The 15,099-nt window shown below is 38.6% G+C and overlaps 1 protein-coding gene across 3 annotated transcripts in view; it reads left to right on the top strand.

Moving 5' to 3' along the window:
• NRG4 (neuregulin 4) overlaps window positions 1-15,099 on the top strand; it is a 42,369-nt gene that overhangs the window by 7,230 nt on the left and 20,040 nt on the right. For 2 of the 3 annotated variants that reach the window (XM_062584011.1, XM_062584010.1), the window contains exons 3-5: window positions 2,709-2,788; window positions 3,948-4,015; window positions 8,480-8,573. In XM_062584011.1, the coding sequence (XP_062439995.1) occupies window positions 4,006-4,015; window positions 8,480-8,573 (104 nt within the window). In that variant the 5' untranslated portion in view covers window positions 2,709-2,788; window positions 3,948-4,005. The remainder of the gene's footprint in view (window positions 1-2,708; window positions 2,789-3,947; window positions 4,016-8,479; window positions 8,574-15,099) is intronic. The other variant, XM_062584012.1, reaches the window with a different exon arrangement.

The following is a 15,099-nucleotide window of genomic DNA, read 5'->3' as shown; positions in this document are numbered from 1 at the left end:
CTTAAAAAAAATTTTAGGAAGTCATAATGCAGTAAAAGCCAATTGTTGAACAAAGTTGTTGGGTACAACCTAATCTAAATGAACAACAAACAGTGTATTTTTGAAGTAACCATGTAATTGTAGTGAACTTATTTTGGGGGAGAGCTTATGTGGACATTAACTAAGACTGTTCAGATAGCAAAGAACCACAAATAAAAACAAGTATTTGTTCAGTGCATTCTTTTTATCTGCCTGTGCTCATTAAGACCTCTAGTTATCATCTTGGAGATGCTGCATCTCATGGATGCTTAGAATAGCTCACCATTAGAAGTACAAAATAAATAAGTGACAGAAAGGATTCATTGTTAAAGGTATGTGGGGAGTAATGCATATGGGTTCTTTTAAACATAAATCTAATGAGTCTTTTTTTTTTCCAGCCTCCAATACAGCCATATAGTTAGCACATATTTCTGCTAAAGAACTGAATTCATTGCCTACCTTCAATGCAGTTTTGTGTCTCAGGGAGTCCTTGATCTGCCCAGAAGTCCACTAGCAGTTCCCACAATCAAGAAAAACAAAACAAACAAGAAAGAAAAAAACTTTCCCCTAATACTGAAGTGCCCAAGAAGCACTAAAATATATGAATTTGCCTGTGTAGCTCACTTTAACCTATGGTTTCTCCACCCCAGTAACCTGTTATTTCCATCATACTTGCGGCATTCTGCAGAACACACATATATACATAGGGTTCATGCTTCATAGGCCCAGTTCAGCAAAGTACTTGAACTTACTGTTAACTTAGTGATCTAAATAGGACTAGGATATGGCTAATCCTAAACATACGATTTAAATCCTTTCCTGAACTGATGCCCCTGTTAACAGATCCAGAATATGAAGATAAAGAAGCACAGAACTTTCAAGTAATTGAAAAGGCTGAAGTAGTATCACTGCAGTGTGCATAGATGACAATTTTAATATACATACTGTAATCTTTAAAGCAATGTAAGCAAGAGAGGATCTTACCAAGACCGTATTTGCTGAAGATCGGCTAAACTTTGGATAGACATCTGAAATTCTTTCAAAGTAAACTGACAGAGTAAGACAATTATATTTTCAATTTCATATTAAAATATTCTTAAACTTGATACAGGAAGTAATCTTTCAAAACAGCTCCCAAGATAACGCAACAAATATTTGAGCATGTATAGAGTTTCATTCCTAAATTCTGTGGGCATATATTACAGCTATGTCTTAGGGTAAGACACTGAGTGTGGAAAATGTTGGGTAGATACACAGATGATCCCTTGTATTGCACGTGCCCATTCAGTGTTCAGATGGAAACAAAATAGATAGAGCAACAATTTATACTATACACTTTCTTTTTCCTTCCAATATATCAACATAGTTTTCTAATGAGGTAGAGTGCAGTTTATTCTTTTTATGATTCTGATCTGTTATACATATTTAAACTTCTAATAAGAGCGAAAAACTCCAGAGAAAGACCTTTACATATAAATACATGACTGCCTAATGATTTACTTACCGATCGTTTTAAAAAACTGTTATCTGCAACATCTCTTCTAAACGTTATCTTTAAGCCCAAATTGCAATACTTATTATCAGAACTTAAACACAGAAAGAATTATGCATATACACGTGCATCCCCTTGGATTGTTTTTAGGAAGTATTTGCCCTTCTGTGTTGGAACACACACACCCAGCTTCCTTCCCACCACTATTTCTTTTGAGTATATGGGCAAATTAAAGTTTGGGGGGGAAAAAAACAAAACTGACCACACAGTAATTCCATAGCCTTCCTCTTCTTGTTCTCTGTAGTCAGTTTATAGTTTGTATAGTTTACCAGCTCCCCCCAGGGAGTTTCCTGCTGGATCAATGGTTTTAATCATCTCATTAAAAGCTTCAACATACAATAGTAGCAGCACCAGAGAGATGGAGGGGTGCATACTTGGCCATGAGATGAAGGAAAGGATTTATGCAATCTGCTTTTGGCAGCAGCAAAATCCAGTTATTTTGGCAGTTTGAGGGACCACAACCTATTTAAATCTGGTAAAGTCTGAAATTTAGGTTATATATTCTATTTATATACTATTATATATATATTCTATTCTCTATTTTAAAAGCTATTAGATATTATGTAGTTTTGTGGCACATTCTAAAAAAAAAAAAAAAAAAAGTGAATTTAAAAGGACTGTTTAATAAAATAGATCTTATAGGCTGCAGCCAAAAAGCTGATTATGATGCAGTTTATATAAATTACATTACATGAATGTTTTGCATTCAGGTATAAATTGCAGTACAGGTAATTCTAGAAAAATATGCACATGGTTCTGTGAGTATAATGGGGTGTTACCCTAGTCCTTACTTGGACTCTGTGTGTGTGTTTGTTGCAACCTCACCCACACTGCACTATATTATCCTGTAAATTTGAAGCTTTAGCAGTATGTTAGAATCCAGATCTTGGCTGCTGAAAATATACCCCTCCAGAATGATTTATTTATTGAGGAGAAAATAAACAAAACCTCCAAGATTTTACTTCTGTATTGAATCATGTTGGTTTGTTTCTTCATGCCACATGCTATTTCAGTTGTGCTTGGTTGTGTACACAAAGTAAGCAAAGTTGCGTATCTGTGAGACAGCCCAAAAGCAGGACAGCCTTTGGGTGGGGACCTTGCTGTTACAGCCTGGAATCACAGGGAACTGCCATTTCAGATTTTCTTGTATGGACAGGACACAGAGAACTAGAGAAGCCATTTAAGGTCCCATGGAAAACAGAACAGTCTGCTTATACAGTAAGTACAAGTATTTAAGTTTTTGAAATGGGCATCTGCAGGAAGTTTCTTTTGTACTATTAAAGACTGAAGTACTAATAAAGATTGAAGACAATTATTTCTAGTAAAGTCGATTAATTTTATTTGATCATTTGATGGTCAAATATCATTTAATTGAGAAAGAACTCTCAGATAGATGGTACAGGGAGAATAAATACTCCATCTATTTCTAAAGGTGAGAAATAAGGCTTCTTTTACTGCTCTGCATTTCTCCATTTCTTCCAAAATAGGACAGTTTGCCTAAATATTTTTAAGTTTTAAGAACAGCATGTACCTTTTTAAATATAATTAAGAAATAAAAAAGCAAACATTGAGAAGTACCTGTTCAGTGTTCAGTGACTTATTTGCTTTTGTAAACCTTGGCTGCACAACTGAATACCATACAAGTAAACAACAATACAGTGATGGTATATAGTTAGAGAGTTGGCCTGTCCACAGGATAAATTTCTTTTTGTCTTTGTCAAGTGAAGATTGATTTCTGTCCAGAGGTCCTATTCCATATTTTTAAAATAATTGTCCAAGTCTAGATATTGCTGGGTTCTGTTAAGTTCTCTGGTAAGGCTAGATTACTAATTTCACCTGACGTCCAGACACAATAAACACTCAAGTGAAACAAGCACGCTCTCTCCAAGAAATTATAAATCAGGATCTTATTTGCAAAATACAAAAATTCTACTGTCAAGATCTTACCCGAGTGTATAATTATGTCAGTCTAAAGACTGGCTCATTATATGCACCAATTTTCAAGGCACAAATGATAATTTAATAAGCTAGCCAGAAATAAAATGTAGATTTTGTGAAGCATGAGGTATTACAATTCTGAACAGCAGTTTTTCAAGACTTTCATCTTTTAAACATGTCTTAGTGTGAATTTGTTTTTAATCTATAGCAGTGCTCTTAAAGGTTCGCTGAACTTGACTGTACACTTGAATGTTTGCCATTAGCTGTGAATTAATGAAACTTACATGTAGTGTAACAGTATATTGCTGTAAAAGTACAACAAGTGCCTTAACAGCAACACTGAAAGATGCATTCATATACCTATTTAGTCAGAACAGAGGTTAGGGAGGAAAACAACAGTATTAATAAAGACATGCTAAATTTAAATGTTTGTCTTCAGGTGCTGTTTTAGAAGAATAGCCTCTGACACCAAGAATAAAAGTTGTTGTCAGAATAATATGCGAACAGGTAATTTCTTTCAAGTCTTTTTGCTCAGAGTGTACGTGTGCATGTGTGTGTATGTGTATGGAGAATTCATTAAAATTGCACTGATTTCAACAGTTGCTGCTGGGAACATCACAGCTGCTCCACAGAGCCATCTTCACTTACTAGCCAACAAACTAATGCTCACCAGTCATTGCTACAAGGAAAGTTTGCTTTGGTCAGTCCTAATATCTCAGCTTTTGGGACTGATTAGCATACAGTCCAAAGTTGCTTGTAAGTCAGGAAGCATTTGTCAACATCCCCCCCTCGCCTTTTTTTGTTTTAGTAGACTTCAAGCTTAGGCAGTCTATAGTAGTTTAGCCTCTGGACAAGGCTAGACAGCTGAGTCAACATATGGATTATCGGGACCAGTTTGGTGCTCTGGGTGTTAAGGTGGTGTTGAACATTTGTTTGTTTGTTTTCTTTTTAAAGAAAGGACACTCAAGTTACAAAAGTTTAACTGGGAACAGACAAAATAGTATAGGGGCACGGTTTTGTGCATATCCTCAAAAAGAATACTTGAAAAATCAGGTCTGCTATTAACTGCAATTTAACTATTTGTAGGCTAAAGTTATCAGGAAAAATCTTGTTTCATTCCCCAGGTGACCCTACAATCAGCATGCACGCGTGCACACACACACAAAAGTTAAAATAGCAATTAATCTCTCAAATAGAAGGATATATCAAGATATAGACATACATGATGTAAAACAGCATTTCTACAGCAGTATTAATTTAAAGGTTATATCTTTTTTTTTACATTACCCATTGTCACTTGACTTGTTAAACTTTTCTATCTTGATTATATTAGTCAGTGTAGTATACATTTAACTTTCTAATCTAAAAATGCAATTGTATGCTTAAAGTGATTTATTAACTCATGAAAAAACATAACACGTTCTCTCTAAATCAATACAGATTTTCCTATCAAACAGGCCTAATGAATCAAAATAAAAACAGAGATAGCAGTTCTGCTTATGCATACTTATCCTGACAGCAGATTAGAGCACCTACAACACAAGCTTTACTCTGAAGAGTTAGGCTTCCCTAATACTAATGCAATTGAGGTTTTCCTTGTATTGAACCCCTTCTGATACTCCATTATGTTCTTCAGTGTCATTGACAAGGAATTTAAAGGGATAAACTGTTGCTTTCATACACTCCTATAAATAGAGCTATAGCTTTCAGATTTGATCCAGGCTACTGTGTTTAAGTAAAACAAGTATGGATTACAGTAATAGTGTTGAACAATACCAAAACCTACTACTAATTAGTAATTAATAAATTGCTTTTAGTGTTACATCTTGAATTTTCTTTTTCTCCCTCTCTTTCGTAAGTGTGTGGTGTATTCTTTACTGTGGCACTCCAGTACTTTTAATAAGTAGTAGCAAGTGATTAATGCTCAGAACAGAATTACTGAAAAGCACAGTTGGGTAGGTGATGGGGTACCTGACCTACATGAACATACAGAGGTTTCCTCAAATATCCCATTATTGGTAAAATTAATGTTATCATTTTTGCTTAGGATTGGAAAGATGCCCACCTCTAGAAAGAAATAGCATACAGCCCAGAGAAATTGTCTGTAATTACAGTCTAAAGGGCTTTGAAGGCTTCCTATGCACTTTTTGTTCTCTTTCTCACCTTTTCCTAATAGGCCTAATGTCTGAAGCATTTTGCAGAATAGATAAATGTCTAGTTGGACTGCAGGGCTGATCCTTAAATGCAAATCACACCGTAATTGAGAGAGATTCTTGCGTATTTCAGAACATTTGTGAGCATGACTGAGGCATCTAGTTTTCTTTGATACTATACTGCTATTCCAGTGTGAGACAGGGAGCCAGGCCTACTACTGCATAAAGATGAAGAAAATGTGTAGAACCATACAGGAGGAATTTAGAGGAGTTAACATGTTCATGTGAATATTCATGAAAATTTCTCTGAAGCCTTTCCACGATCTGCTTAAAGGCATGTTTCTATGGGGCCTACCTTCCACTGGCTGGCCCTTCCATCTGGTAGAATTTTAACAACGTTTAGCTCCCTCAGATATTCAAGGGAGTTGGGAGAATATCAGTGTTGAGAGACTTGCCATGTTTACCTCTTCTCTCTTGCTTCTTAAAATTGGACAGAAATCCTGATACACTGTGTATTCCATATCCTCTCTTTTAATTTAGTGAAGGACAAGGCCTTCAATCTAACACATTGTTACAGAAGTTTCATTGTATTTGAATAGACTAGAATTAAATAATTTATAGTTCTTGTATTAAAAGCATACTTGTTTTTTTCTGTTGCCATTTTACTCCTATTGAAAATATATTGTTACCCATAGAAAATAATTTTAAGAAACTTAATAGTGAACTTGCAGCAAATGATTTGCCAGGAGGTAAGTACATAAAGCTTTAGAGTTAAAATAAATTTCCATTTAACTTTTAACAGGGTAGGGCTGAACAGTTTTCTGTTGTGCCACATCCTGTGCCAGTGCACCAAGGTCAAATGAGAACAGTCTTTCCAGCCTTGATTCCACCCTCTAGCTCCCTTAATTCAACTACACATGTGCAAAGAAGTCTTTTTGAATCCTAGTACTTTGATAACATGGATATGAAGCTGAATTCCTATTGAACTCTGGTATAGCTGCCTTGGTCTTATAAGTGATAGAACTTCCTAGAACGCTCCTATGTCAACATGCCATTGTGGAAATGCAGGAATGTACAAGAAGACTGGGAGAGTGGAGTGACTAGAGATGATCCAGTTGATAACAGGAGGCACAACATATCTGTTGCACAGGGTTAAGAGTGGCTAAGCTTTCCAAGTACCCTGAAAAGTGTCGTGTCTACTTTATCCACAGAGCCTATAGAAGCTCCCTCTCATGTAGGATGTCTTACAGCCACACTTCCTCACATTATCTTTAAGAAGGAAAGAGAATACCAACTTTTTTCCCTGAAGAAAAAAATAATTTTTTAAATTACTGTTTAAAAACAATAAAAAATAAGAATTTCTTTTAAATGCTATTTTGTACAGAGTACATCATCTATACATAGTGAGACAGCTGAATTCTTATTATCAGAACTTCCAGAATAAATAACAGCATAAACAACACCTAAGGTGTGAGGTAACACATAATTCTCAGGCTTGTGATGTCAGAAGACTGTTCTATTTTTCTTTTGACTGAGTTTAATAAGATTGGTTATTGGTTTAATTAGATTAATTACTGGTTTAATAAGATTGAATATAAAATATATAAATACTGACATATTAAACATACCATGAATACATGCAGTCCAACTTCCAAATTTAGACTGCTTTCTAAGATAGTGAAATTTTGCATTTAGATATACTATTTAAGCATAAAATGGACAATTGCTTTATAAATGCAAACATCAGAATCCTGGGCTAGATGTTTTATTAAAATGCCTTATTGGATTTAACATTAACAACTCAGAGAAGCAGCATATTGGAAAAAACTGCCACAAACTTGTTGGAAATTACATTGTAACAGGCAGTTTTCTGCATCAGTGACACTTAACAGGCTAGGTTCTCATTTGATTGGGACAAAACTGGAGGTGTCCAATTGGGCAATTATCCCCTTCCTGATACAGCCTAAAGCACTCAGAATGCCCGGGTCCACAGCTGGGAATATCGTGGGATTCTCTCTACTGACTCTGATTCTCTCACAGAAGCTAGCTAAGCTAAAGACAGTCTGTGCCACGGGAACAGTACAAACCAGACTTCATATAGGTAAGCATGTGAATCAATGTACTCGGTATGCTCTGTGGTCATGAAAGAGAGAATGTAGTGGAGAATTCAACAGTTACTTTCATTACCAAAAAAAAAAAAAAAAAAAAAAAAAAAAGTTTACATTTACTCATATAATTTCAGTGCTTGATACCTGGTATGGTGATACATCTGTGATTTTTTTTTTTTTTTAATACATACATATAAAACAATTCTGTAAGACAGACAGTATATCCTATATATATTCTATATAGGAGGGGCAGAAAGGTACAAAAGCCACACATTTCTCTTTTATTGCTTGGGGCAGTGAGACAAAACCGTTCACAGGACACAGACTAACTGCTCCAGGCATCAGAGATGTCCAAGCCGGAAATCTGGAGCTCAGCAAAGCAAAATATACCCCTCAGTGTGGCATTTTACACCCTCAAGTTAAAAACTTGTCTCCTGCCATGGAGCGAGGCAGGAAGCATCTACACTGGACTGACCATAAGGAGATATATATATATATACCCATATATATATACATATATTTTTTTTCCTATATCCTGCTGGCCAGGAAAGCAAGACTGATTCCGTATTTGTTCATAGGGTTTTTGGAAGGCACACCTTTTCCTCCTCCTTCCCCACCCCCCCAAAAAAAGTATAATTTAAGATTTCCTTTTATTGATGAAAGTATGCAACTCTGTTTTTCTCTGTGTTTGTTTTGGTTTTATTTTTTAGATCATGAAGAACTCTGTGGCACTAGTTATGGATCTTTTTGTCTAAATGGAGGGATTTGTTATATGATTCCTACTGTATCCAGTCCATTCTGCAGGTCAGCAAAACTAGAATTGGTATTTTAATATTCAGCAGCAGCTGTTTAAAAACTTTCTGCATTTTACTTAAGAAATCACTGTTAGAGTATTATATGAAGAAATTCATAATACATATGGCTGTCCCAAATTCATTTATTTATGCTAAGGTTATTTATCTGTCTCACAGAGATGGCAATGTTAGAAAAACAAACATGTATATTGGGTGAAAATGGCTGTTTGACAGATATAACTGTACTCAGTTATGTGTGCATTTACGATGATATCTATATTTAGAGCCGTATTTCCTTCCCTCATTACAGTACAGAGAGGAACAAAATACCCTTTGCCTCATGGAGAACAGACTGTAGCAAAGGCATTCAGAAAGGCAAAGTACATTCCCTATTTTTCTTTTAAATGAATTGTATTGCAAAAAATCTTATAACACAAAAATGGCATGACCTGAACAAAATGAGAAGGCACAAAAAGGAATATAATCTTTTCTTGGTGAGAGTGGGAGAGACAACGCACATAATTCAAGACTTATTGTGTCCTTTGAATCTCACTGAAACACTCAGAGGGCAGCTTTAAAGTGACAGCCGAAGTCTACTTGCTAAAGAAATATGAGAACAGCCCATGTAGATACTTCTTACACCATCAGTTTTTTTTTTCCCTTCTGGAGCCCATGTAGCACACTGTGGATAAAGAGATACTTTCTATCTTTTGCGTGTGGATACCTTCGTGCATAAATACAACCCTATCCTTTTATTCTATTATTTACAAAGACATAAGAAGATACCTGATTACGTTCTCATTTTTTTCTTGGTTTTGCATTTACTAATTCAGAATTACTGTTCATCAAGATAAGTTATGGTTAATGTAATAGATTTACTTAATAGACTAAAAGGCATTCAGAAATCTATTACATACATTTAAGGATAGCACCTTTCTATTCCCTTGGCAACTTCTGCTCTTTTTTTATTTTCTTGTAATATTTTTTGTAGAATCATAGAATCAGTAAGATTGGAAGGGACCTCTGGAGATCATCTAGTCCAACCTCCCCGCTCAGCAGGGTCACCTAGAACATGTTAGACAAGGTTGCATCCAGGCGGGCCTTGAAGATCTCCAGAGAAGGAGACTCCACCACCTCTCTGGGCAACCTGGTCCAGTGCTCCGTCACTCTCACGGGGAAGAAATTCCCCCTCACGTTCAGGCGGAACTTCCTGTGCTTCAGTTTCTGCCCGTTGCCTCTTGTCCTGTCACACAGGGCAACTGAGAAGAGTTTGTCCCCGTCCCCCTGACACCCTCCCTTCAGGGACTTGTACACGTTGATCAGATCCCCCCTCAGGCTTCTCTTCCCCAGGCTGAAGAGGCCCAGCCCTCGCAGCCGTTCCTCGTAGGGCAGATGCTCCAGCCCTCTGATCATCTTTGTAGCCCCACACTGGACTCTCTCCAGTAGCTCCATGTGTGTCTTGTACTGGGGAGCCCAGAACTGGATGCAGGACTCGAGATGAGGCCTCACCAGGGCTGAGGAGAGGGGCAGGATCACTTCCCTCGACCTGCTGGAAACACTCTTCCTAATGCACCCGAGGAGACCACTGGCTTTCTTGGCCACAAGGGCATATTGCTGGCTCATGGTCAACTTGTCATCTACCAGCACTCCCAGGTCCTTCTCCGCAGAGCTGCTCTCCAGCAGGTCAGCCCCCAGCTTGTACTGGTGCCTACAGTTTTTTATCCCTACGTGCAGGACCCTGCACTTGCCCTTGTTGAACCTCAGGAGGTTCCTCTCCGCCCAACTCTCCAGCCTGTCCAGGCCTCTCTGAAGGGCAGCACAGCCCTCAGGTGTGTCAGCCACTCCTCCCAGCTTGGTAGCATCAGCAAACTTGCTGAGGAGGCACTCTGTCCCCTCATCCAGGTCATTGATGAAGAAGTTGAGCAGGATGGGACCCAGTACTGAGCCCTGGGGGACGCCACTAGCCACAGGCCTCCAACTGGACTCCAGGCCACTGATGACGACCCTCTGAACTCTGCCTTTCAGCCAGTTCTCAATCCACCTCACTGTCCACTTGTCCAACCCACACTTCCTGAGCTTATCTAGGAGGATGTTATGGGAGACAGTGTCAAGAGCCTTGCTGAAGTCAAGGCACACAACGTCCACTGCTCTCCCCTCATCTACCCAGCCAGTCATTCCATCGTAGAAGGCTATCAGGTTGGTCAAGCAGGATTTCCCCTTGGTGAATCTGTGCTGGCTACTCCTCATCACCTTCTGTTCCTCCATATCTCTGGAGATGACATCCAGAACGAGCTGTTCCATCACCTTTCCAGGGAGGGAGGTGAGGCTGACCGGCCTACAGTTGCCTGGGTCCTCTTTCTTGCCCTTCTTGAAGACTGGAGCGACACTGGCTTTCTTCCAGTCCTCAGGCACCTCTCCAGTTCTCCGTGACTTTTCAAAGATGATGGAGAGCGGCCTGGCAACAACATCTGCCAGCTCCCTCAGTACCCGTGGGTGCATCTCACCCAGGCCCATGGACTTGTGCATGTCTAGGCTGCCCAGAAGGTCTCTAATCCTATCCTCCTCAACCAAAGCAAAGTCTTCCCTTCTCCAGAATTTCTCCCTCACGTCCATGTTCCAGGATTCTTGAGGGCTGCCCTTAGCAGTGAAGACTGAAGCAAAGGAGGCATTCAGTAATTCTGCCTTCTCTGTATCCCTTGTCACCAGGGCCCCTGCCCCATTCAGGAGCGGGCCCACATTTTCCCTAGTCTTCCTCTTGCTGCTGATGTATTTGAAGAAGCCCTTCCTGTTATCCTTAACATCCCTTGCAAGACTCAATTCCAACCGGGCCTTAGCCTTCCTCGCAGCATCTCTACAGACTCTGACAGCATTCCTATAATTCTCCCAAGTAGCCTGTCCCCTCTTCCACAGTCCGTGTATTTTCTTCTTCTGTCTGAATTTGGCCAAGAGCTCCTTGCTAACCTATGCAGGTCTCCTGCCCCTTTTGCTACACTTCTTACTCATAGGGATGCACTGCTCTTGAGCTTGGAGGAAGTGATGTTTGAATACTAGCCAGTAGCCAGCTCTCCTGGACCTCCCTTCCTTCTAGGGCCTAAACCCATGAGATTCCACCAATTAGGTCTCTGAAGAGCCCAAAGTCCGCTCTCCTGAAGTCCAGGGTTGCAATCCTGCTTGTTGCCTTACTTCTTTCCCGTAGGATCCTGAACTCCGCCATCTCATGGTCACTGCAGCCAAGGCTGCCCCCAGCCTTCACATCTCTAACCAGTCCATCTCTGTTGGTAAGGACAAGATCCAGCAGGACACCCTTCCTCGTAGGCTCCTCCACCATTTGTGACAAGAAGTTATCATCAACGCATTGCAGGAGTCTCCTGGACTGCTTGTGCCTTGCTGTGTTGTTCTTCCAGCAGATGTCAGGGTGGTTGAAGTCCCCCATGAGAACCAGGGCCTGTGATCTTGAGGCTACTTCCTTATGGTCATAGGATGAAACAGTCGAAGAAAACAATCTTTTAAGAAACTCCCAATTCAAGTAGATCTTTCTGTTGTTTTATTTGGGACAGCTCAATCTAAACATGTGAACTCAAGCAAGTAAACTTACACAGCTGATGAGGGGAGAAAACACAATTTTGTGGTCAGTGCTCATATAAAGATATACAGAGCACATCACTGTCAAAGTGTGTTATCTAATGTCATACCAAGAATCGTATCCAGAGAAGAGGACAGAACTCAAGAGTACTTGATTGTAATTATTTGTTCGAACTGCTAGACCTCAAACTTGTACCTCAGGTACATACTTTTACCTGTACAAGACCTCAAACATTTTACATGATGAAAAATAAAGACTACACTCATGTGCAGAGTAGAAGATGTAGAAAAGTGCAGAAACTCCTGCTTTAAGCAAGAGTTCCTTCTTGATATTAAAATGTTTGCTAGAAAATAGAATGTTTAGACTGAATAGCTTCAGTTATACCTTCCTCATTACACATACTAATACTGATTGAGAAAGGGTACTTAGAAACTATATATTTGATGCAATAGCTGTAAATATAAAGTCACAAATATTAAGAACATTCATTCTTTAGCAACAGAAGCTAATAAGCATAGACAATTTCCACTTTGAAAAGAGCTCTAAATGAAGTCACTTACTTATAATTCAGGTGCTAGAGGATTTTATAATCTGCTGAAGCAGAAAAGTAACATCTTAAGAGCATCTGTTATACTCAGGCAATCTTACTGCATTTAAATTATCTAGTATTTTTCTTGTGTATCTAATGTTTGATTATGAAGTTACACGGATTTAAATAGAAGCATTCTATTTAAGAATGTCCTCATTCCAAGCATGTCCCTTAATCAGTCAGAGAAGAAGGCTAATTATAGATGAGAAAGGTTCTGTTTACACACAGATATCTTAGTAATCAGCAGTGATGTGAATAGAAACAACAGAAAAAATGCATCATTATTCAGCAGAATTAAAAAAAAAATCAGTGCTTTAAAACTTCCTTAAGACTGGTACCATCATCACATACTTGTTCAAAGTTCTTAATACAGGTTACTGCTGGATCCCACCTAAAGCTTCCAAGTGATGCTCAAATGATCGCCCTCAGCCAACAGAAAAATTGGGTCAGAGTTTTAAAATCAAAGGCTGAATCATTGTAATTACAGCATTGAAATGGGACAAGAATAGACTAGTAAAGCTGTAAAAAAATAAAATAACATAAAAATAAAAATAAAACACGTTTACAGGTGTTGTGCTGAACAGTGCAGATTAGCTGATGCAACATCATTGGAAGTAATTTAAGAAATAAGGAAATTGCATCATTCTTTAGAAATACATTTTTTGGTAGCATGCTATTATATCAAGGGTCACTGTTTACTTTTGGACATTTTAGTTATTTTTACCCTTCAGAAATGAATGTATGATAGAGATTTAATAGAAACAGAATATTTGTTGACCGTTTCTGCAGATTACCTTTTTAACAGATTTTAAATACAGCTGAGGTATGTTAAAGCATGAAGCTGCTCAACTGCCATCTTCCCATATTCCTTTTCTAATACTGAGTTAATGTCTCAGCAGTAAAAGGTGCACCTGTCACCATATCCAAGGTGAGCTTCAAACACAGGAATGTTCAAATAGATGAGATAAATAAACATGCCACAGAACAGAGAGAGAAAGATGTAAAATCAGGTGCCTCAGGTGCATCATAAAACACGAGGCTGAAAGATGTTTGCCTCAGCATCTGATGTACAACTGTCTCAACCATTAATTACTGGAGTGCAGAATTAAGTTAAGATTTTGTTGTCTGAAGGGAAGTTTCGATATTTCTGGTTTTGTCTTACACAAAAGATGTGAGAGCGCCTTCTTTCTGTATTTCAGAAAAGATATGGGTGGCCTTTCTTTTTTACTCAACACTTTCAAAACTGAACACAGATAAATCTTACTCTAAGATGTATTGTCAGCACTGATTTTACAAGCCATGAGAATATTTTAAGGTTGTCTGTTATAGAAACTGATATAAAGCTTCGGAAATAGATATTGGGGATAAAGCTGGACGATTTAAATTTGATACCAGAAATAAAGTTCAAAATTTGAATAAGAAAGCAGCAGCAGTAGCACAAGAAGCCAGGAAGTGGCAGTTTCTCAACACACAGTCAACATTTAAGATCCTGGAGCACAACTGTGGTTGATTATTATGTGTCCCAGGATTGGTTTTCAAGCTGGTATGTGCTTGTTCCCGAATTGTCTTAAGTACACAGTATTTTGTAGGTTTTTCCAGAAACACTCATGCAGGTATCTTTGCAATTTAAGACTGAGCTGCAACACCTCTAACATGCACAATAAAGTAGTAACTAGTATACCTATATGCAAATGAAGCCTGAGCATATCATAGCTAAAGAAAGTCAGAAAGGTATTTTCAGACAGTGACTCTTTCCATTAGAAAGTTCTGTTGTCTGAGGGTGCAAAAGTAAGGGGATCTTAAGTGGGTGAAAATAAGAGAGAGGATGAAGGGATAACAGAGGCCAACTAGCAAAATGTGTTAACCTGGTATCTTAGGTATGCCAGGGTACAAGCTCCCTGTAAGGCCTTATCTGAAAAGGCAACAGTGGCAGGTAGGGCCTGGCTTTCTTGTTAAGAGAGCTAGAACAAGGAATGGCAAGGATCCACTCTGTTTATTCCTTGAACAGGAGTTAAGCTGTCATATACACATGGATCAGAGGAGCCAAGTTAATCTGCATAGGTTAAAAAGTTACACTCCTGTATTTTCATACACACAGCACTGTATCAAAGCAGCATTCACAAGTTTGTCCCTTTCCTGGTTGATGCTCTTTACCCTAGCCCTCTCCATGTTCATTGTAGGTCCTGATACTGAGATGCCCCGGCTTTACAAACCAAAATGGATTGCTGTCTTTCTTTCCTTACATCAGTACTGATAGCCTTTCCCTGTAATAAGGGGCCTACATCTCAAGAAGGATGGAAACACAGGCTATAGCTGGAACTGGAAACACTTGTACTGAGTTGTCTGTTAAAAATTGCTCCCTCA

The sequence above is a fragment of the Rhea pennata genome, chromosome 10, assembly GCF_028389875.1.
Source record: "Rhea pennata isolate bPtePen1 chromosome 10, bPtePen1.pri, whole genome shotgun sequence".
NCBI lineage: Eukaryota > Metazoa > Chordata > Aves > Rheiformes > Rheidae > Rhea > Rhea pennata.
Note: the sequence above shows the minus strand (reverse complement) of the source record. Positions and strands in the feature narration are given on the sequence as shown.